Source organism: Aythya marila (assembly GCF_965140915.1).
Source record: "Aythya marila genome assembly, chromosome: 3".
Lineage (NCBI taxonomy): Eukaryota > Metazoa > Chordata > Aves > Anseriformes > Anatidae > Aythya > Aythya marila.
Window position 1 is genome coordinate 2,744,263 of NC_139044.1, and position 23,578 is coordinate 2,767,840.

The 23,578-nt window shown below is 40.9% G+C and overlaps 1 protein-coding gene across 4 annotated transcripts in view; it reads right to left on the bottom strand.

The window, feature by feature from the left end:
* Positions 1–961: 961 nt before the first annotated feature.
* KIF16B (kinesin family member 16B) overlaps positions 962–23,578 on the bottom strand; it is a 138,553-nt gene continuing 115,936 nt past the window's right edge. For 2 of the 4 annotated variants that reach the window (XM_082756863.1, XM_082756866.1), the window contains 2 exons: positions 18,173–18,256; positions 964–2,453 (listed from right to left, as the gene is read on the bottom strand). In XM_082756863.1, the coding sequence (XP_082612989.1) occupies positions 2,295–2,453; positions 18,173–18,256 (243 nt within the window). In that variant the 3' untranslated portion in view covers positions 964–2,294. Of the gene's footprint in view, positions 2,454–18,172; positions 18,257–23,578 lie in introns of all 4 variants that reach the window. The other 2 variants (XM_082756865.1, XM_082756867.1) reach the window with 2 other exon arrangements.

Here is a 23,578-nt window from a genome sequence, read left to right on the forward strand (position 1 = left end):
ACAGACAGTTATGTAAAATTCAATTTTTAAAACTCTTCAGAATTAATTCTTTATGGTATCACCGCGCAATGAGGCAGGAGGAGGAGGAGCAGGCCAGGCCAGGAGAGACAGAAAAGACTTTCTGGTTTTGCAGTGAGATTTAGGGTCAAAGTTCCCACGCTGCTGCAAAACCCAGCAGCATCATGCCCAATTTCTGTCTCTGTGAAGCACTGACATGGGCCATCAGAGTTAATACAGTGAAAATACCAAGCTCCCATTAATGCCTGCAGCAACACCAAAGTCCAGTTACCCAGCTTACCACAGGAACAGGCAGCAAGCGCCCAACCTCAACTTTCTGATTTGGGAAGTGTGAGCAAAGCCAAATGTCAGGCTGAAAGAAGGAAGGGAGCTACAAACTGGAAACGAGGATGTGGCCTCCTGGTCAGGGGGACGATACGTGCACAGAAAGGTGCTGGGAGAAAACGGAGGGGTGCAATACAAGCACAGGGCACGGTGAGGACAGTGAGGTCGGGGTCGGGTCCCTGTTGTTGAAGATGCACTGGTGAAGTTAGCACTCCCACATGGAAGTGCCTGAGGAAGACTGGGAACGGCTGGGATACAGGATGCAAAACCAGTCTGGAAATCAACAGGTTCGATTGGAATGAGTCACCTAAGAACCTGCCTCCCAATTCAAATTATTACAATGCCTAAGTCCCAAGAGACAGATATTTGAAAGGTATTCAGATAGTCACATATACACAAAGACATTTAAGTCTACCCTGGTATCCCCACTGACAACAGGTTTTTGGTGGTTTTGAAATTTTACCTTAATTTTAGCTGTTTTCAGTGAAACAAATCAAAATAATTATAATGCTCTCAAAATTTTAATGATCCATTCTAATTTTTTTTTTTTTTTTTTTTTTTTTTTTAATTAGAAACACTTATCATAGCAGGCTAGCTTTAGTAATGGAATCCAATTGTCTTTATTCATTGTATTAAATGTAAAGCATTATTGTTCTTATAATTTAGGTCACGAAATAAAAAATTACCAGTGTTGTTGCTTCTGGTTTTAATAACCATTTTCTACAATATGAAATAGTTTGATTACCAAGACCTACTGGTGGTCAGTGATGGCAACTCCCAAATAATGCTTCATACTACTAAGAAATGGCACACAAAACTTACCTTCCATTATGCGTTTTAATAACCGAAAGCTGCTTTATTCTGCTTTTTATACAACCAATTATACATTAACATGTACATGTACCCAATTCCAGTCACAGTGTATACATATTTTTGGATCCGCAGCAATATAAAATGAGTTCTACCTGTATATACATGTGCAAGTCTGAATAAATCCTGAGTAATTTTAAAGTACTCTTAGTAAAATCCTGTAAATTTTAACTGATGCAAATAAAATTGAGGTCTTACAGTGTTATGCTCTTGTGAAGAAGCTGTTTTTCAAAAACAGAAATATAGCGCTTTGCATTAGCTTTATGCATAGCTTTGCGCTCTGTACACTGCACAGTATCCACTTACGGTCCAGGTAATTAGAAAATGTGAAAAGATGCTGACCGCATTCTTCGGTTAACTATTGCTTCCTTTACTTCTTAATTAGTGGCAAGTGATTTATTCTGCTTCATAATAACCAAGTGTGGAAGACTTCTACGGGTTTTAAATGATATTCTTTCTGCTTTATATATTTTGTAAACATTCAAGTCACTCAGGCCCTTAAATTCTTCTGAGAAAAACTATACAATTGTACAGTCAAATACTTATAACATGTGTCCTGGGGAAAAAAAGGAAACAACAGCAGAGTATGAGCATTACCTTAAATGCGACAGTATGCTATAGGGAATCAAAAGAGGCAATGTTCTTTAAGGAGCAACTTGGACAGAAACTGAAAGGCTGCTCAAAAACCCTGTCAGTATGACACACCGGCACAGGCAACATGAGATGATCTCACACGACCATAACAAATTGTCTGAGCAGAAGTGAGGGAAGCGTTCCCACTGAGGAGTGGATCCAAACCCAGCACGTGAGTCAGAACTTTCATATGGTATTAACAGAGCAACTCACACATCAACGTCTGCATACCCCATGCCAGGAAAATGCAGGCACTTCTCATATTAATGCGAAGTGGCAGAGGACAAAAGCTAGCGTCAGGGCGTACGTAGCTGTCTTTAGCAGGAGTTGGTTTGATGCAACTTCTCGGGCATGAAAGCAGATACTCTTTTTTCTTCCCCCTCATTCCGCTCGTACCACAAGTGAAGGCACCAATGTCTGTGCTCCTCTGGCACAAGGGTCCTGGCAAGTTAGCTGGTCCCATGGCTGCTATAGTCAAAAACTCCTTTCCTGAAGAAGGGTGAGAATTCACAGATGGTGTGTTTGGACAGAGTTGACCCCACTTTATCAATGTGCAGTGGAGATGATGGAGATTGCAGCATTGCAGCAAAAAAGCTCCTGAGGTATTTCTGTGGAACAAAATGCAAAATGTCATGATTACAACCACTTCAAAGAATTAAATGAACAGCAATACAAAACAAACAAACAAAAAAAATAGACTAAAACAGTATCTCCATGGACTATGAAAAGCCCTTTTAATTACCACCAGCATTGAAATCCATCCATTAAAAATGTCTCCTGACACGTCCACGTTAAGATCAGGAAAAGCAGAAAAAAAAAAACTATTTCCCACTTGCTTCCCCTGCCAAGCACGCTATCTGTTTTATTCTGCACTCGTGTGATGCTTCTGCTAATCATGACCTGCTAATACTGCTGTCTAGCATTACCAAACACTGCAGCAGGTGCAAGCCTCAAATCTATTCTGCAGGAATTTCACTACATATGGACACAAAAGGACTTCAGAAATCGTTCCCTCATCAAGCCTTTATGAACCCTGCATTGAAAAGGATTTGTTTTGACCAAGGCCATCTGCACAAATATTGTATGACTTCCATAACATTTCAGAACCTAACAGCATCTTTTCACTGAGTTGCCCTCTAAATATTATTTTTTTTTAAGCAGTCTGACACCTAAGAAGCATTCCCCCTCCCAGAAGTTAATATTCACCAACCACTGCGCGACTCGCATCCATGTATATCTACAGAAATCGTGACAGATGTACATTAACACAAAGTTAGCTTTCACCAACCTGATGGGGTTTCCTTCACATATGGGTTGAATTATTACAATCGTTTAACATAGTTTAATAAGCCACATTTATAACTTTGAACTAAAACACAGTTAGGTAAAATGTTGATCAGATAGGTACTAAAAAAAATAAATTACCGAATGTCACCCAAATAGTTGCATAGGAAATCTCATCTAGAACACAGAGATAATAAACTCCTTTCCTCTGCTACAGACTGACCACAGAAAAAGATAGCCTGAGAAATTATTCACTAATCCTGGATGCAGCGGGAAGTACATCTGTAAGACAGAACGACATGGATATCCTATGAAAAACACCAGGTTTCGTCATTGAATGCAGCAACTTCTGGGTCATGAAAGAGGTTCGTTCAGGAAGCAGTCCTAATTATTCACTTTCTTCTCAAGGAGAATTTCTCCATAATATAACAACCTGTTATCTATTTAAAGTACCTTGGAAACCAGCTGTATTAATATCACAGAAAGCGGGATAACAACAACAAAAAATAGCAGCTGGCACATAAGCTATTCTCTTGGCAGGATTGGTAGATTTTCTTCTTTATTCAGATCTCCCACAGGTTGTATTAATGCTCGTGAACAAAATTCATTACAAAAATGCCTTCAAGATGAATTCCAGCAGACTAAGAGGTAATTTAAAGTGAGCAACAGATGTCATATCGACATTTGTCATAATTAGTTCGCAAAGTAGGGCCCTTTAAAAAAGTCCCAATCCAGTAATGCCTGAAGGATGAATATGGTGGAAAATCAAATGTAAAACAAAGCATACTGTTAGAGTTTTAGCACTGTGCTGAAAAGTTACTGCAGTAATTTCAGTTTATGGCTACTGAAGGCTCAAAGGTACCAAAATTTCTCACCGGAGACATTATAAGACCTATTGCATTCACCTTGGTATGTATGGCCAGATAATTGACTGTCATGCCTTTGCTGTAGAGCCATCATTCATTGTTTTGGCATGATAGCTCTAATGGCAATGAACAAAAAAAAAAAAAAAAAAAAAAAAAAAGGAAAAGAAAAATCCCTCTGCTGTAAGCGTGTACTTATCTGACAGGGAAACACTATGAACAGCAGGTATCCTTATTTTCCTGGATCTGTATGCAAGAGTTGCTCAATGAATATCAGATTCTTTGAACGTGAAGAAGATACTTGGGAAAATGGCAACAAGCAGACCCTACCGGATTATGATGGAATTCATTTTGTAGGAAGGTTCTCAGCCATATGGCTTTGCATTATGTGCTCTTCAACAACCATTTCTGAACAAATTAGCCCTCTTTTAAATCCCATATCTGCATTCGCCCTTGTTTGCAATGCTGATGTGTTAGCACAGCGCAGAGCCGGTGCGCCCTTGACATGAAGAAGCTGTTGCTTCAGTAAAATTGAGGCTGCTCTGTCCAGATACGTTGGCTAGGAGTTAAGTCCCGTAAATGGAAAACAGTGATTGATGGCAGAAGCGTTTGTTCTCACAATTACTGGTGTGTATGCCTCTGTTACAGGGCTGCGGCTAGGCAGGAAGGGGGAAGGTTGCTCTGCCCTGCGTGCTGCAATGTGGACAAAGTCAAAGAGTGTGTCAGGAGAAAAGGAAGAGCCTTCCTTACTGGTGTGTGGAAATAAGCATCCCTAGTTCAGACAGGATAGGCAGAGGATGAGGGTCACAGCAATCAGAGAGAGGGACAGGCACGTCAACACCAAACACTGGCGATGACAGAGAGAAAACTTTCCCAGGGATCCAGGAGGACCTTGGCACGGACTTTGCTGCAACCCAGGAAGAAGCTGGAAGCTGCAGCAAGGCTAGATGAAATGGTCTCCTCTGCTGGGACACAACGGACAGGGGGAGAGCTGTTTTCAAAGCTTTTATATTAAATCCATTTCCAGCAGCAGATACGATTTTTCTCTATTTACAGAACAACGCTGTTGTTTGTGCTGAGTTAAAACTAGGTGGGATGCACTCTGGTATCTTTTGATGTGTTCCCTTTAAAAGAAAAAAAAAAAAAGTCTTTGATGCTGGCAAGCTCAGAGTGCCAGCAGAGAAACATGTACAAATTTTATATAAATTAATGCTGTGACATCCTACCTGCACTTCACCAACAGCATCTAAACAGCATCACCCCAGAAATGCAAAGCACCACGTTATAGCAACCCTCCTTTTGCAAGTTATGCATAACTAACTTAGAAAGAAAAACCTAGGTAAATGCTACAAAAATTCCCAAAGTCTTGTCTTACTTGTTCTGTTTGTTAGCCTTTCAGAACTAGTCATTCGTTCTGGATTATTTAGCCTGGTAATCAGTATTCTTCAAAATGCACTTAGGAGTTTAATTTCACTAATAGCGTTCAACCTGCTATGCTGTTGGTTTGCTGGAAAATATCCTAATTACAAATTTGTAAATGTCTCAGTGTGAGGGCACAGGACCCTGGCATTGTAACAGGAATGGAAAATGGGTAACTTAGCTCGTGTTGGTTCCTCAATGTAAGCACACATCCAGGAACAGCAGTTAAGAGAATGAAAATACTTTTGGCATGTACCAAACTTTTAGAGACAAAAAGCCAGGTGAAAAAAAAAAAACACACCTGCAAAATAGGAGAAGCAGTGCTTTTCCTCTCTTGGCATGCATTATATCCTTAATGACCTTTAACTTAAAATTTATGAAAGTCATACCTGCAAATTTTCAACTTGGATTCTGAGTGTTTGGAAACGAAGCAAGACTGGAGAACGGTGCGAGGCCCACCTACGGATTTGAGTAGCTTTCCCTCCAGTTTCATTATGCAAATGGCAAAACGGTAACCATTTTGAAAGCTTATTAAAAATTATTACTTTAATAAGGTTTACTTCTTAAGCAGAAGGCCAGTGATCAGACTTGATCCATCAGCACAGCAAAGTCATTCTAATGATTTTTGCACTACTTCATAATGTGGGGACCTCATAATTTTATACATTTTAATATAAATCTATAACTTAATTTAAAGTTATTAAAGTAGTTATAATCAAAAAGCTTTCTCGAATGTGAAAATGTTCTTATCATCCTTTCAACTGTGGCATTTTGAAGGGGAATTCAGTTCAATGACATTGTTCTCATAATCCATTACAAACAGCGACAGCCTCCGAGACCAATAGCAGAGCTTAGGAAGAATTGGATTTTTCATTAAACTTTGGCTTGTTTAAAAAGTCATCAACTCTGGTACTTCCAGAAAGTGAAAAAAAATTTGACCTCCTTCCCCTATTGCAGTTTCTAGCAATTTCCCCCAGAAAAACAGTGTCTTAAATTCTTTAAATGTAACACTTCACCATTAGCATAATAAATATCACTAATATTTGACAGGCCTAAAAGCACCACAAACTGGAATCAAGGTCAGCCTCGCAAGGCTTCGGGGATTTTTGAAACAATAGCCTCTTCTCCCCAACCTTCCTTCAACACCTACACATCAATCTGATGGTGAAAATCTTTGCCACAAGGTCACAGAAGGTCGCCAGTGGCAGAGGCAGGAATAATTAACTTGCTCATCTACCTTTGAGCATCAGCTCCTCTCTCCCTTTAATAGAGATGCTAGTTTCTCTTGGCACCAATCACGTAATTATTCTGTTGACTAGTGTTAAGTGCTGCAAGCTTTAAATCAAATCTTGATTTGAATTATTCATAGAGCAGAGCATATGCAGGTACCCACAGCTGTTTTCTATAGGATAGGTACCTGATTGCAAAAAAAAAAAAAAAAAAAAAAAGACAGATTGGAGCATATTCCCTGACTCTGAAAAACTGTAGTACGCTACAATTAGTCCCACCGATTTCAAAGGGAATATTCACCAAAGCCTGATATTCCTGAGGAAGAATCTGGCCCCAAACGAGCAGACAGGAGTGTGCTTAGCTGCCAGTCTGCCATCACAAAACCAAATATCTGCTCGGAGGACAAAGCACGCAAAGGGAGCCCCTTGTCACTGCTTAGATATAAGAGCCTTTGTCTCCTAGGAGGGAATTGTTGGACACATGCAAAGGAAAATGAGCGTTTGGGGACTCTTTCCTAAATTAACCAGCTTTCTCTGTTTTAGACAGTTCCACTGGTGTCCTGATGGGAAGAGAGAAAAAAAGACTTCCAGGGTGGTTTTTCAAATACGAAGCGCTAGGGAAACGCCAGCTCTCATCACAAACAACAATCCCTACCAGCAAAGAAAAAAAAGCCTGGCTTAAATGGCCCTGACAGGAGATGGTGTCTCGTGGTGACTTGGGGTTGGCAGAGGGCCCTGTCTGCGGTGATACCATGCACAGCATCTGAAGAGAAAGGATCTTACGTCTGCCCAACAGAAATAGGATGCAAACTTCTCATCAGATCTGCTTCTTCCATGGCTTTTTTTTTTTTCTTCCTTTTTCCTTACTGGCAGAGGTTAGAAGGGATCAGCATGCTGCCAAGGGAGGTCAGCTGTGGTTGCATCCAGCTGTACCACAGGGAGGGCGCACAACAAAGCAACCCTTGGCAAAAGGATGGCAAGCTAGGCTAGTGCTGCCTCACTGGGGACACGCACATCTTAAACACCAACAGGACTGGATTATCTGGGTCAGAAGCGGAGGGCAGGAAAAGCCATTAACCAAACTATTGGAAGGTTCTGTAGGAACTGAGTTCCAGGGGACCAGGTTCTCGTATGCCAAATACGCCGACATTATCCAGCGAGGGGTACTCACGCTGTCCAACCCGAGGCATTTTGTCCAGCCAGCAGTCCCAGCCTGCTCCTCCAGGACATGGCTCAGGTCATCACAGCGCAGCTTCTGCCTTGCGTTTGCCACTAAGATGATCTTCCCTTTCCCTTAGGGACGTTCTGAGGCTAACTGGTTAATTAGGTGCGAGTAATTGCCAGCAAAATGCTCTGATTGCTCTATAAAAGTAGTTTCAGATCCATTTCTGGATTTGTTAAATATGAGCGAGCAGGGAAAGAATTGGCAGACAGCAAGAATGTGAAACACAAGGTGCCGTTGCTTTGGAGTACAACAGCATAGAAGTATTGGGGACCATACGGAGACTACAATTAACATCTTCACCTCCAGCCATTCAAGACTCATTCAGTTCTCCACTCACCAGATATAATTACTCACAAGCGTTTTGGTCCTCTGTGATTTTTTTTTGGTTTGCTTTTTGTTTTTGCTTTTTGCTGTTGCTGTATTTAAAAAGAGAAAATGTGGGGCCTCAATTCCTTTTTTCCCAACAGCTTGACATATACAGTGGGATATCGTAACGCAGATCTGAGTAGAATATGTGAGCAGGACAGCATATGATATCCTGTATCTCAAGTTATATTTCAGGCCCTGCAGGAAGTACCTGATGTCACCTCTGTACCCGGACACATTCATCTGCCTCGCACCCCCCAGGTCCTTATGTGCAGCTGTGATTTCCTAACAGTGAGAAAAGCCTCAGCGCCTGGGAGACAACCTTCTGCCTAAAGGATCTTTTTGCTGTGAAATATTTGAAACAAAAGCTTCTAAAATGATGACACGATCACCTGGGCCAGTATCTTTTGCAGAAAGACCTTGGAGGCTGGGTTCTCCTTACAAAAACTCCAGTCCTAGACACTGCCAAAGTTCTGCAGAGCTTCCTTGAGGAGTCAGAGATAACAAATGCCTCCAGAATTTATCTGTCCCGTAGGTACCACAGACCTTGTTCTGGTCTCACATGGCTTGTGCGAGCACAAGGAGATTTTTCAGGGGAATGAAGACAAATTCACAAACGTTTAAAAACGACAAGTCACAACTGTTAGTCAGACTATTCGAGGGAGGGTTGTCTGCTTCAGACTGGCAAACATTAATTAGGCTCAGGGCTGGATTAACTGGCTTCACATTATACAAGCAAAGAATAAAGGACTGGCTCGTTTTAATCAAACCCTTACTGTTCACTTTGATTAGGCCTAATCAGAGGCAAGACTGTTTAAGGATAACGCCGAGTAGTCAGGCAGAAACGAAGACCTTCCCAATCAGCATCACCCCTCCTGTATTTGCATCCCTTACACATACAACTTCCACCCCACCCACCACCAATTTGCCCCCAAAACAGAAGCACACCCCTGTTAAACTTACAGATGCCTCCCCGAGGGCCTCCACTGTAATGTCCTCCTATCGATGGAAGAAAGAAAACCTGAAAGCCCAGGAGCAAGTGCTGCTGGAGAAGCAGCAGCTGAGCAGAGCAGCTGCCCAGGGAGCAGAGCATTGCTGCAGAGCAGGCAGCAGGGTTCAGCTGGAGATGCTTGCAAAGAAACCAGCGTTCAGGGGGTTCTCTTAGCACAGAGAGCATGAGTACGGCAAATCAAGTTGGGTCTTTGTTTTAATAAGCTAGCAAATATCTTGCCAATTTGCCTGTGATATGCATATGTAAACTCTTAACTTGTTAGACCCAACTTGTTTGTTAAGGAGCTAGATAGGAGGAGATAAGTCTGAATGACTAAGTGCTGGATCTATAAAAATAGGATATTCCTTTGATAGCGAAGAGTTTAGCCATCGCTTTTGTTGGAGCTACAAAAGTGAACTATGGAGAGTTGTGTTCTTGGCTCCTGTAAGTCACTGCAGTGCCACCACTGCTGCAGCAACCCGTGCTGGCAGTGGACTTAACCCAGAGCTGAGAGTGAAGCAGCAACACTACTCACACCACCCTCTGGGCATGGTTAGAGGTACCTCAATGGCTTTGGAACTAAGCTGGTAAGAATCAAGCTCTTCCAATACCTAAATTCCAATTAAAAACAAAACAAAACAAAACAAACAAACAAAAAAACCCACCCAAGACTAGCCCCTTGGAAAATTCTCCCTGTTTTTATGCACAGTGCTTTGCAGACTCCTTGAAGCAGGGTTACAGTTTCCTCTCTAGCCATCTAGGTGAGAGCAGATTTTATCACTACAGCTCCAGAAGCGTTAGAGTGCCACTAAAATTTAATTTTACCCAGGGTGGCACTGGAATTTACTTGAATGCATACACCTTTTTGAATTTTTGTAACGCACAGGCATTCCGAGAGATGCCAGTTATGATTCAAGGTGAAATTGCTCTCCTAGGTTTTCAAAATCCAAACTATTCATTATAGCTATTTAGAGCATTTTTCTGTGCAAGTCTAATGGCATGAGCACATTATGTTGAATTACTATTATGCTGCATCAATTGAATTAACTGCTGAAGTCAGTCCACATCCCAAATTACAATCTTATTCTACCTGAAATTCATTTAAAATCCACAGGACTTAATATTTCTTACAACGTCTGCATGCTAAAAGCTTACATTCATGGGCTTTAAGTAGCCCCAGTGAAAACTGAATTGTAGGCTGGAAAAAAAAAAAAAAAAAAAAAAAGGAAGCCAGCAAGGACTATGATTTACAGGTGCTCCATCAGCTTGAGTCTTCTTTCGGAAGTAAACGGCCTGGCTAGTGAAGGAAAACAATCTTTTCTCCGGAGTGCAAGTCAAAACAAGTCCTGTCAAAATCTATTCAGAAAGAATAACAACACAATTGATTTTACCACGCATCCCCGGGGCAGCAGTGACAGCGTGTCATCTGCTGGAGTGGCCTTGGCAAACAGCTACCAAAGCACTTGACATGCATCACCCTCTGCTTCCTTTGGTGAAGTCAGATGCTGGAGGATGACTGATATGCTTGCTTTGAAAAGGGATAGCACCGAGTTCAAGCCAGTGTCCTTGGTCGAGCACTCCCTTTATTCATCTACTCACATCTGGAGGTGGGGAGCCATTACTGGAGACCGATCAAGGTGCACCACTACAAAATGTGATTTGTAGCAGGATGTTGGGAAATTTATTCAGAACTAACAGTAAAACACATTGTGATGCAGAGCTAAACTAGAGTTCAAGCTATATTCTGTCACATATCCTGAACTAAATCATGTGGGTGGCGTCCCTGCCTATGGCAGAGGGGTTGGAGCTAGATGATGTTTAAGGTCCCTCCCAGCCCAAGCCATTCTCTGATTCTATCATCAACATACCTTCTTATTTTTTGATACTCTAAAAGGAAAGAAAAACAGCCTGTGAGTTGCATACATCCTATTTAATTCTTTATTTGAAACACAGATGAACATTTTATCATAAAAGATCCAGTTTTTGAGGTAGGGAGCTGAAGTTATGCATCTAAAGAAAGAAATACCAAAGTTATTGTAAGGGGATATGTACACTACATGAGAGTTACCTCTAGCAAACTCTGCAAAACAGGATTTCAGACCTGATCTTGAATGAGCTGACAAGTTTGAGCAAATGAGACCAAGGGGCTGCTTATGCTTCGTGTCCCTCTGTGTCTAGCAGCCTGTTGAACAGATCTTGAACTGAACGCAATTAGAAAACAATCCCAAGCTTTCACTTCTTCCAAACTATCATTTTGCTCTTCTATTGCTATTATAAAACTAGCCTTTTGCATTTGCTGTCATCCTGGCTGAGATTCTATGGTTTTTAATCAAAGTAAGATTTTATTGGTATGGGATCAGCTGCTGACACATGCAAAGTCCTAATCTCTACTTATTTATATGTAGAGAACGTAATCAATGAGTAAAACTAAAATCATTATTCACTTTTTGAAGCCAACGCAGCCTTGCACAAGAAGCAGTGACACCCAAAACCAGATGAAATGAAATGCTTTACTGCTGAAAGCTTCTACAGCTGCTCTGTGAGGGCTGCCACTTCAAAGAAGAGGAGCCAGGTGCCTTGAGCAGTCCCGATGACGCACTGAAGGCCACGAACCCAACATGGGAAATTGTTCTCGAATGGTTAACTGCAAAGTTTTACTACCTGCAGACAAGGCAAGACTTCAGTGTTGCTGCTGAGAAGCAGAGAGTTTTGTTTAAAAATACTTTTAAACAGTTACTAGAGGTTATGAAAGGCTCTTGGTGCAAACTGACTATACCTAATCCAGTAAATTGTCCTTGACGTGGGTTTCATATAACTGATATTCACCATTTGGTCCCCTTCCCCACACACTTGTGCTCTTCTCTTTGTGGACAGGTCTATGCTCTTTCTTCCTGTGCTCCTATTACATCCTCTTACGTTCCCCTGTTTCTCTGCTGGGAAATTAAAATCATCACTCTAAGATGTAGCATTCTGTACTTCAGACCACGGCTATGAAACAACCTTCTCAAGGATTATCAAACGCTGACATTTGCAGCAGTCTGCTTTTGCAATAGCAGTCGTATGGTATGCAGCCATATCTCTAACAAAAGGACAAGCTTCCTTTTATCTTTCAATGATTATCAAATACATTTTGCATGCTTTCTGAAGTCCGTCTCATTGAGATGCTTCGAAGACCAGTATTTACAACTGCACTGTCAGAGGCAAACATGCAATCTGCAAGAGCCAGGCTGGTGAGCAGCTGGCTTTAAAGCTCTTTTAAAAAGCTTTGGTATTAGGGATGTTGTTGTAAGCTGATACTGGAGTCTAATAATTTCCTTTTAATAATCACTTTGAACTGACACACAATCAGTAGCTTAGAAAGGTCCTTGTGACTGGCGTCGGCGTCAGCATCAGGAAAAATCACACAGAAACAGAAACTCCTACTGACCTCACCGGACAGGATTTATTTATTTTTCCCATAGAAGTTCCAATTCACCTGGAACTAGCACGAAGCCACTTGTCTCAGCTAAACAGGTAAAGGCATGGACTGTGAAACAAAGGCTGGTGGGACGTACTCATGAAGTTCATACTGAATATTCAGATGACAAATCACCTACAGTTTCGTTAAAATGCTTCTGCCCTCATGACTCCACGGAAAACCGCCAAGAAATGAGGAGTTAAACTGGCTAGAACATACTCAGTGTGCCCAAATTTGTGGACAAGTATTTTGAGATGTTTTCTCAAATATCTCTTTTTCTGGTTGCCACTGAGGTGTTAATTCCGAAGCAAGTAATACATTTAAATGACAGCAACAAATTCATGTTTGATGTGTGTTTTCCTTAAGAACTAGATTCTTGGAGTCATGCAAAAATAGCAGAACCCGCTTCAAAGGGAGAAGATGGAGAGGCTAGCTTCAGAGCTGTGTACAGAAAACCCTAGAAATTATCACCTTCAAAGGAAGGTTAAAAACACGTTAAAAACAAAACAGAGCATTTGGCCTCTTAAGTTAAAGAATCATAATTTGGAAGCTTAATTTTGACCAGAGGAAACAGCAATATTTCTGTTCAGTGCTTGTGATGCTTTCACCAGCCAGTTCTACAGCTTGGAGAGGATAATTGAATTATGCAGTTCATACAAGATTTATTTCTGCCTCTTGCATTAACACCTCTCATTGATAAACTCATCATCAGACCCCAGAAAGTTACGAGGTTAAGGACAATTGTATTATTAATTTTAAATAAATTGAGCATGTCAATCTTTTAAAGAGATTCAAAGTATTAAAAAAAGGCAGAGACAATGCCAGGAAGATGTATGTGCTCCTTCAAAACTCAAAGAGGATTTGCTTTACCCTACTGGTACAGGTGGACTTACTTTCATTCCCTGAGCTCCACAAGGAGAAGCACAAGGAAAAACACCTCCTACCAACCATTGTGCTGTCTGCTGGTGCATTCCCAGTCAGGGATTTTGCCTCTTGCCCCTTTGTTGTCGACAAACATACCCGAGGAAACGCAGCAGTGGGGATGAAGAGTGCAAAACAACAGGGGAGACAGGCTGAGGTTTGAGTTGTGGGGTTGTTTTGTTTGCCTTTAAGCAACAGCCTGCTGGAATTTTGTCAGCTTAACAATCGTGGTCTTCTGAGTACACTGATGGAAGCAAGACTAGAAAAGAAGGTTAGCGGGCCCATGGCTAGAAGACTTCTGAGTAAGGAGTCAGGAAACATGACCCCATCTGTTATGTCAGCTCAGACAGTTACTTGTGCAGTTTTCCTGGCTGTACAATGGTTGAACAGGGCTAATACTGACCTTCATTACTACTACAAAGCATGAGCCCAAGAGAAGAAGAAAAAATAAGCAGGGGAATGATTATGATACAAAAATGCAGTGTCCAGGGCAGTGGGGATTTCAGGAAAACTTTTTACTGTCATCCACAGATCTAGTAACTCCCCCAGTAATAAAAGATATTCTGCAGACAAAATGGAAACAGATACCTTCATTGAATTATCTCTCTCCTGTGACATGTGCTTCCTTTACAAAGTTTTTGCTTATAAACTAGAAAAGGAGGTATACATCTGATTTCATCAGGGGAAAAAAAAGGATCCTATATCCTTATTTACCGGTTTCTAATTGCATGAAAGGATAGATACACACTAACTTCTACTCATTAACTTTAATCAAAAGAATTCTTGGCTGTTTCATTTAAGGCGGATTTAATCAAGCAAGGTTGGCTCTGAAGTGAAATTACAGTCTTTAGACTGTGGAACAATTAATTTAGAGTTTTGCCCTGCAACAGGTCCCTGATGAAATACTAAATTAATAGATTGCAACAAGGCTCTTAGGATAGGTGATTTTAAACATAGGTTAGGTGCTTTCTCTTGTGATATATAGGTGAAAACCCTGTGGCAACTTGCCTATTATTTTTCAAAACCTCAATGGAAATATAAGATATTGGTCAAAAGACTTTATGTTATACCTACAAGAACCAAAGCAAAAGTTTTTACATTGCAAATATGTATCACGCTAGAGATCAAAGAGTTTTTTCTCTCCAGGTTCATCTCACACACACAAAAAAATATGCATAAGGTGCTTTCTTACCAACAACGTACTGTCAAGGTTTCGGTTATTAAGCATTTTTACCAGCTAGGATAGAAAGGATAAACGAATAACTGAATGTTTTACCTAAACTTCGCATTTATTGTGATTTTGAATCACAACCCTCGTAATCTGGGAGTCTTTTACTCAAAGTAATGTCATACCTGTTACAATACAGTAATACACCCACTTCTTAACTAAAGCTGAAACAAGGTAATTTACATGGCAATCTTAAAAATAAAATAAATAAATAAATAAATAAATAAATAAAGCAACAGCCCACCAGCAGCACCCAATACACTCTTCCCCATTCTATCTGCACTGAGCAGTGCCACAAAAGCCCTCCTGCTATTCTCAGGACTTCTGCTCCTCTTGTGGCTAGAACCCAAGGGGTGCAGTGTAGGAAAAAAAAAAAAAAAAAAAAACAAACAACTTCCTAAACTGCTATGGGTCCCACAAAGGACATTTTGGGCAAATGATTTTATAATTAGGCACAAGAAAATTTTCCCTGACTAGACCCAAAGAGAAGCAATTACAGTAGCTGCTTAGATGTGTGCAACAGAAGTAGTTCTCTGCTGTACATTTAGCTAATTTTGAAGAGTAGTTTTGCTCCTACAACTCCCAGTCTAACTGCCTCATTTTCCCAGATCAGACTGTGAGTTGCAATTTAGCCTTGACATAAGGAGAAGAGCCTACGAGACCATTTCAGTAACCAACTGCTCAATTCAGCACACACTTTAGACGGGCTGTTGGACTGAAATGACAGCCTTGGTTGTTTCATCCCTTAAAGAGGTGCACATTGCATCTTGAAATTTCATTTATGTGCGTGCTTGGAAAAAATGTAGATTAGAAAAAGAAACTGCTGTTCCTCAGGGGATGCTGCTCAGGAATGCACTGGACTAGTCAAAGCTGTTCTATCCCACTCCAAAGTTAATCTAAAAAGTCCGGGAAAAACAACACAAAGCCCATTCAAGATATGCAAAGATCTAATACAGAAACTGGAAGAGGAGATTAATTTCTTTATTGTCCACCACAGAGATGACAGCTCTACTAATGATCCTACAACATGGAACATTTATTCAGAACACTATTATTAGACTGATATTTGTCAGACTGCCATGTATTTTTAGTCAATAAGGTCAGCTCAGACTTCAGGTAAGAACATACAATTATTTTTTTTTGGTCTAGAAGATGGGCTTTGCTTTTATTAAGCGCTGTATTAGCTCATTAGCTCTTGCCTAACCATGGGAAACAATCAAATAAGCTTTTATACCACATAAAATTACTAGAATAACATCACCTGCGAGGCTTGCAAACCATTGCATAGTGTTTACAGCAAATCAAGGCACAGAATGGGGTATGAAAGCCAACTGAATGCGTACTAGCCATGTTTCAGCTCATTATCAAGGTCTGACTTCCTCACCCTTTACCTGATCCAATTTCCACATGAGAAATGTGCCCTGTTCAAAAGGCCAAGAGACCATGTCCCTTATAGAGGCAATCCATCCATTACTACTTTCAGGTTAGTCTACTGAAACATGCTCAAAGTTCATTCCAGACTGAAAATGATGAGAAAGCAACAGATGGCATTTTAAATAAAATCGGTGCCTGTGCTATAGTACCCTATCACACATTCTCTGTCTGCCAAATAGTTTCCCAGTATAATTCAAGATGTGCTTTGAGTCTTCGAAGACTTCATGGGAAACAATCACTACTTAGGTGGTTTCTTCCACTGCTTTGCAAGGAGGCTGCAGTTATGTTCGCTGAAACTCACCAGCTACCGACCTTCAGTGCAAAGCCAGAGCAAACTACTGCAAAAATGCACAACGAAAGAAAGAATAAAATACCAAGAGCAGAGGTCCAAACATCAGGCATTTTTGCTATTTTCATGAAATGACGACAAGCTTATTGCATCAAATTCCTCATGGCAGGAATGGTAATATTTACTTGGCTCCTTGTCCTCTTAATACAACTTTCTCTTGACCACTGGAGATCTTGAGTTTCTCCAATGCTGACTGATTTGCCAAGATTACTGAATGGTATGGCCCAGTGTACTACCTGGCATATGGCAAAACATATTCATGTAAACAGTGCTCATATATTTTTATTATAGTATTCGCAAAATATATAGGCAATACAGTTCTAAATGACTTCGCTAAAATAGATACAACTTAATGTAAAGCTAAAAACTGGCTACATAGAGAGCCATAAATACTACATGACTGTGATCAAAGCATCACTCTACACAGCAGTTTTAACATTCAGAAACATTACAATAAAGTCGGTTAGGAAATCAATGAAAGGTCAGAAAGATTAAGGGATTAAATTTCTTACTGGTACAAAAATATGCAAACTGAGTACTAGACGGGAATGCGGCCATGCCTTTATGCCCTCTATGGAGGACATGAAACAAAAAACAGATTACATTTTGTGCTATATGTAAGACAGCCTCACATCAAAAGTCAGTGGGAGGATGTTTTGTTTTTGGATCAAAGAAAAGGTGAAGTACATAGAAAAAATCAAAACATGCCAGAAAATATCCCAGTTGGAAGCAATCTACTTTTATATTAATTTCTCTAAAGCTCTACTTAATGCTATTTCAGCCCTACAAAGAAAGTAATTCTTTATGACTTGCATGATCAGGTTATCCCCATGTGGCTACAAAATAGTTGTGGGGTATATGGTTTAGTCTTTGTTCCCTCCTATTCTTCTTTCCCAAAACCCCACCTGCTGCCCCCGGGCTGCAATAATACGCGCATTAGCATGGAAATATAAAGACCTGAAGTGCGATAGGAGTCAAAACTGTGCCATCCACACAGCACTGTAGAACAAACAAAAACCCCAAACCCTCACTCAGTAACTCTGTCCACCATAAAATTAAGCTTTAAAACTAATTCAAAGAAAAAAAAAAAAAACAAAACACTCCAAGCTGGGTTACAAAATAAAGCTCAGAGATGCCTAAATATCGCTTTCCTTCTGTCATGAGATATTTGGATATAGTAACCATGATAAAATAGTAAATCTTCAGATAACAAATCGCATTTAAAGCAGCAAGTTTTTTTTAATCTCGTCTTGCACAGAGACCATCTGTCTACAGTGAACACTTACCTCATCCGCAACCTTTCCCTACTAAATAAATGTACCTCCTGTGAACATCTCCGAAGAGTCGCTTTTTTCCAGACTAGGATTAATTTTTTTAAAAGGCATGTTTCATTACTTTGCAATCTACTGCTGCCATCTCCTGTGTTAAATGAAGCAGCAAGTAACTTCGTACTTACAAGTAGGCTATTTAACTACGACCGTCCGGGAATGGTTTCTGTTGGTCAAGCAGATAGTACTCCACCTAAATACACTTCAGAAGGCTGTGAGAAAGATGCCATTACCTCTAAGTGACTCCGTCTTTCTGCAATCACTCGTTCATCCTTGTTTCCAAAGAGCTTCTTCGGAGGGAATTCTAAAGTAGCAAGCTAGAAGATATTAAAGGATGAATTGGCATCATAAATGACAGGCTAAAATGAGAAAATTCTCTTCAAAACTACAAAGCGTCTGGAAAGAAGAAAAAGCCAAATATTCATGAGCTACAGTATATGCTATTAGCAAATATCCCATTATACATTTTTACCGACAGTATTATGATCTAGTCTGTAGCACAGCTAAAATAACAACACATTTTGTTCATACGTGAGTGACAGAAAGCAAATTTGGGAATTAGACTGTCACATTTACGAAGTTGCAAATTGAATCTAATGTTTTAACACCTACTAAGAAGGTAGAAAGATCTCTTCAGGAAGTTTTTTTATTATTATTATTATTTTTTTTTTTTAAAGACTGCATTCAGTCTCTTAAGAACTGTGGTCTCCAATTGTCATTTGTTCATCTTTTCTTATGTTAGATAATAAATGTAACATCCTTGCATTTAAGAACTATCACTGAAGTACGCCCTGGAATGCAGCACGGCTAGATCACAGAATCACAGAATTTCTAGGTTGGAAGAGACCTCAAGGTCATCGAGTCCAACCTCCAACCTAACGCTAACAGCCCTCCACTAAACCATATCCCTAAGCTCTACATCTAAACGTCTTTTGAAGACTTCCAGGGATGGTGACTCCACCACTTCCCTGGGCAGCCTGTTCCAGTGCCTCACAACCCTTTCAGTGAAGAAGTTCTTCCTAACATCTAGCCTAAAACTCCCCTGGCTCAACTTAAACCCATTCCCCCTCGTCCTGTCACCAGGCACGTGGGAGAACAGGCCAACCCCCACCTCGCTACAGCCTCCCTTGAGGTACCTATAAAGAGCGATAAGGTCGCCCCTGAGCCTCCTCTTCTCCAGGCTGAACAAGCCCAGCTCCCTCAGCCGCTCCTCGTAGGACTTGTTCTCCAGGCCCCTCACCAGCTTCGTCGCCCTTCTCTGCACCCGCTCAAGCACCTCGATGTCCTTCTTGTAGCGAGGGGCCCAAAACTGAACACAGTACTCGAGGTGCGGCCTCACCAGAGCTGAGTACAGGGGGACGATCACCTCCCTAGCAGATGCCAGCTGACACCTGCGCACAACCTGAGGGACCTCCGTGGTTAAACCACGACAGCTTCTTTCACAACAGGGACGGGCTAAGAGCACGTACACCCACTGTGATGGCAGCTCGGATGATAGCAAGAGGGACTTCCTGAGCCATAACTCAACCAGAGCTCAATTGCATTCAAATGGATGTCCAGGCAGGAAGGGGATAGTTTAATTTCTAAAGAGAACCCACATGAACAAACAAAATCCTATTTATCACAATCAAAATGAAAAGAAGGCAGGAGCAGAACATCTAAAAATGACTGTCCTTTTAGGAGTTCAACACAGAGGTGTGAAAAGCTATTTTTCCATTTCTTTTTTATTCCATAGGAACTGTAGTAAGCCGCTCTAGTAGAGGAGAGAGCAAGGGAACTTTATTCCTTTCTTGTATATCAGCAAACAAAACATTGAACTAATTCCAGCCAGCTATATCTGGAAAACATACACACAGCTCAACCGTCGGTAACACATACCAATGAACTTTGTCTGCTAAACCACTGCTGCTGGGAACGACGTACAAGAAAGCAAGTCCTCTCCACGTAGTCCGTGTTTGCATTTTAAGGCAGTTGAAAACAATTTCTTTCTAGCTTTTATGGTATAAGATGGAAATATGCAACCTCACAGTGCTATTGCTGGAGTTGTTTTGCAGGCAGAACCCATGTGTAAAAAATGCCTCTTGCATGAATTCCCCAGGCTATCTGATGATATTGAAATAATAAACAAGATGCATCATTTTCTAGTATATCAGCACATAGAGGACTGTAGAGAGTCTATGGCTGGTTACAAGGAGCAGAAGGATACCGAATTAAATGAGGAGCTTCATCGTTAATGTTGAATGTAACCATTCTTTAAATACAAAGGAATTCTGCAATACAAATAATTTATTCCCACTGTCTGGTTCAACTCTGACTTGGATAGTTTTATAGAAGTGTCTAGACATCTTCAAATGAGAGATATCAAGTGATGTGGGGCACCAGAAGAGATGTCTGTTCTGCATCAGTCTTGCCAACATGCCCCAATTATATTTCTCAAGTTTTTCCAATCATATTCTGCTCTGTGTGCCTGCTTCTTCATGTTGGCAGGACAAGCAGTACGCAGCCAAATAGTATCCCGTAATTATGTCCTTGGGACTTACTTTCACTGCATTACTCACTCCTTAACCTATACAGAAATATAAGTGCTAATATTTTCAAGGGCTTCAAAATCCCACCCCTGCAGAAATTATATTTTATTAAGTAGTACTGAATCATGTAACTGCTAGAAACAAACAAGGTAAAACAACTGCCACCACAATCCCCTCCTGGCTCTAGGAAGACTGTTTTTGAATTTATTTACTAATAAATACTTTATTTATAGAATTTTAAAATAGTGTCTGTCAAGAAAAGGCCAATTTGCACAAATGAAAAAAAGCTACTGCTACCACTTCCTCAGACATACTCTGTAGAGTCAGAGCAAGGTATCACATCTGAAACCAAGAATGATTTCTATATCTAAATTAAGTTTGATTTTAACAGGTTTTGGGGGACTACTTCAACAAAACTTTGGGATGGGCAACGGCCTTTGAAGTATTTTCCAAAGCTGTTAGCTTTTTGAATATATTTTAGGAGAAAAATGGTTAGTTGTATTTTCTAAAAACAGCCAGCCTTGCTAAACTCCTTGACAAGCAGGCCCATGCAAACTTCATGAGGTTCAACAAGGCCAAGTGCAAGGTCCTGCACCTGGGCCACGGCAATCCCAAGCACAAAGAGAGGCTGGGTGGAGAATGAATTGAGAGCAGCTCTGAGGAGAAGGACCTGGGGGTGTTGGTGGATGAGATGCTCAACGTGAGCCAGCAATGCGTGCGTGCAGCCCAAAAAGCCAGAAGTGTCCGGGCCTCAAAACAGAAGCATGGCCAGCACAGCGAGGGAGGTGGTTGCCCTCCTTTGCTCTCGCGAGGCCCCATCTGGAATGCTGCATTCAGCTCTTGGCCCCCAAGAAGGACATGGTCCTTTTGGTATGAGTCCAGAGTAAGGCCACAGGGATGATCAAGGGGCTGGAGCATTTTTCCCATGAAGATGTAGCTGAGGGAGTTGAAGAGAAGGCTCCAGCAAGACTTTATAGAGGCCTCCCAGTACCTACAGGGTGCCTTCAGGAAAGCTGGGGAGAGGCTCTTTGTCAGGGAGTGTAGAGATAGGACAAGGGGTAATGGCTTTAAATGAAAAGAGGGTAGAATTTGCTTAGCTGTTAGGAAGAAATTCTTTACTATGAGAGTGGTGAGACTCTGGACCGGGTTGCCCAAAGGAGCCGCGGATGCCCCATCCCTGGAGGTGTTCAAGGCCAGGCTGGATGGGGCTTTTGGCAGCCTGGTCTAGTGCGAGGAGTCCCTGCCCATGGCAGGGTGGTGGAACTGGATGGTCTTTGAGGTGCCTTCTAACCCAAACCATTCTGAGATTCTATGAAATTCATTCTCACAAAAGTCGCTGGTCACATAGATTTAATGCTTCTTAATTCCCAAATCGCACCGATGCATAAATCTTTAAAACCAAGACAACAAAATTCCATTACCACAGACAAATTTAATACTTAAAAGACAGGCCCCAGCCAGTAAACCCGGCTCTAAAACACTTCAAGTTACAACTGAACCTAAATGAAAATCATTTTTTCATTATTCTGGTCCAGATGTTGACCAGCAATTTGATCTTGGAGAGTTATACGCAACAAAAACTTGCCACCCAGGTCAGAATGCCACTGTGCCAAACTGTATTTGCAACACGTGTGTATGTTACTTATGTCTGTAATACTCACATGTACAGAGTATACCTACACACATACATGTATGTACCTGGAAAGATTTTACATCCTGCACAGGACATGTTACAAATTACCAATTATCTACTGCAGTAACCATTTCTGTGTGGGCTGGATGCAGAAGGCACACCACCTCGGGTCTGCTGGCGTAACTCCGTGTCCCTGCTTGGCTGCTTTGTCTTTCTCAAGGGTTCTCTGGCTCTTCTCTTGGCCAAACTCTTGGCAGTTGCTCATCACACAAACGAAACGCAAGCCACTTCTGTCATACGCCAGATGACCTCCCAACTACATGGCAGCAAAACCTCCAACCGTAAACTTCATCATCATTTCAGCAGCCCCTGGAAGCTCTGAATTGTTCCAGTATGTCCTACTCTGCTCTATGCCAAATACCACACGAGATACAAAAGCAAATGCATTCTCTAGAATACACTGCAAACTTAATTTTCCTCATTTGCCATTACAGCAGAAACTGTCAGACTGCAGAGCCTAATACCCATCAAAACAAAAAGGAGACATCCAAAACTCTCTAGGCTCTAATTTCAGGCTGTCCAAATGCTTAAGCAGACATCACAGCACCAGTTTTCACCCAGTTCACAGTCTGAAAATTATCTTTGCAACATAAGAACCAGAACTGTTTGTACAGCAATGTGGATTATGTAATTATGTGGCTGTGTAATTTCACTGTCATAGGAAGCTGATCCATTGTAGTATATTTATATAAAAATACTATATTAATACGTTTACCAGAAGTAACGTACTTTTACGTATGGACCATTGATCTCTGTCAATGTCTTATAAAGTCAGTCCTTCAGCGTGAGGGAAAAATACTTTGGTGCAAGAGTTCCAGAAATATGCAGTGTTTATAAAAATGTTCTCATCTTGTTGTAATTTTCACTTATAAAAAGAACAAAAAAGCAGTCCAGTAATATGAATATATTGATGCAATGATAAACGTTGCCATAATTTCCTATAAATATTCTCTACCATGATGTGCCACTTGACGGGAAGACTCAGAATATGAAGCAAATTGTGTGCAATTCAGAAAATCAACAATTCAGCTGAAGTTTTTCATACCTCATTCATTTAAGCCAAATCGCAGTAGTGGATATTTCAATAAATTCATCAAATTTTGTTATTAGTAGTGCTACAAAGCCTTCAAGAAGCTACACGGTAACTTCAAATGAAATTACCATTGCTACAGGTAATACACACAGCACAGTACGTGATCAAATTGCATTTGTTCGTACTACTTCAGTATGTACGATATACGCAGGTATAGATTTTGCACAGAGATGTTTGCCTCAGCTCCAACACTAAAAGAATTTCACATTCTCCAGATTCAGAGGTATAAATTATTCTTTTTCAAATTAAATGACCACGTACCACGTAGCTCAAATGTACTCTTAAAGGGTCACATCTTGACTACGAGATGAGGGTTTTGCAGAAA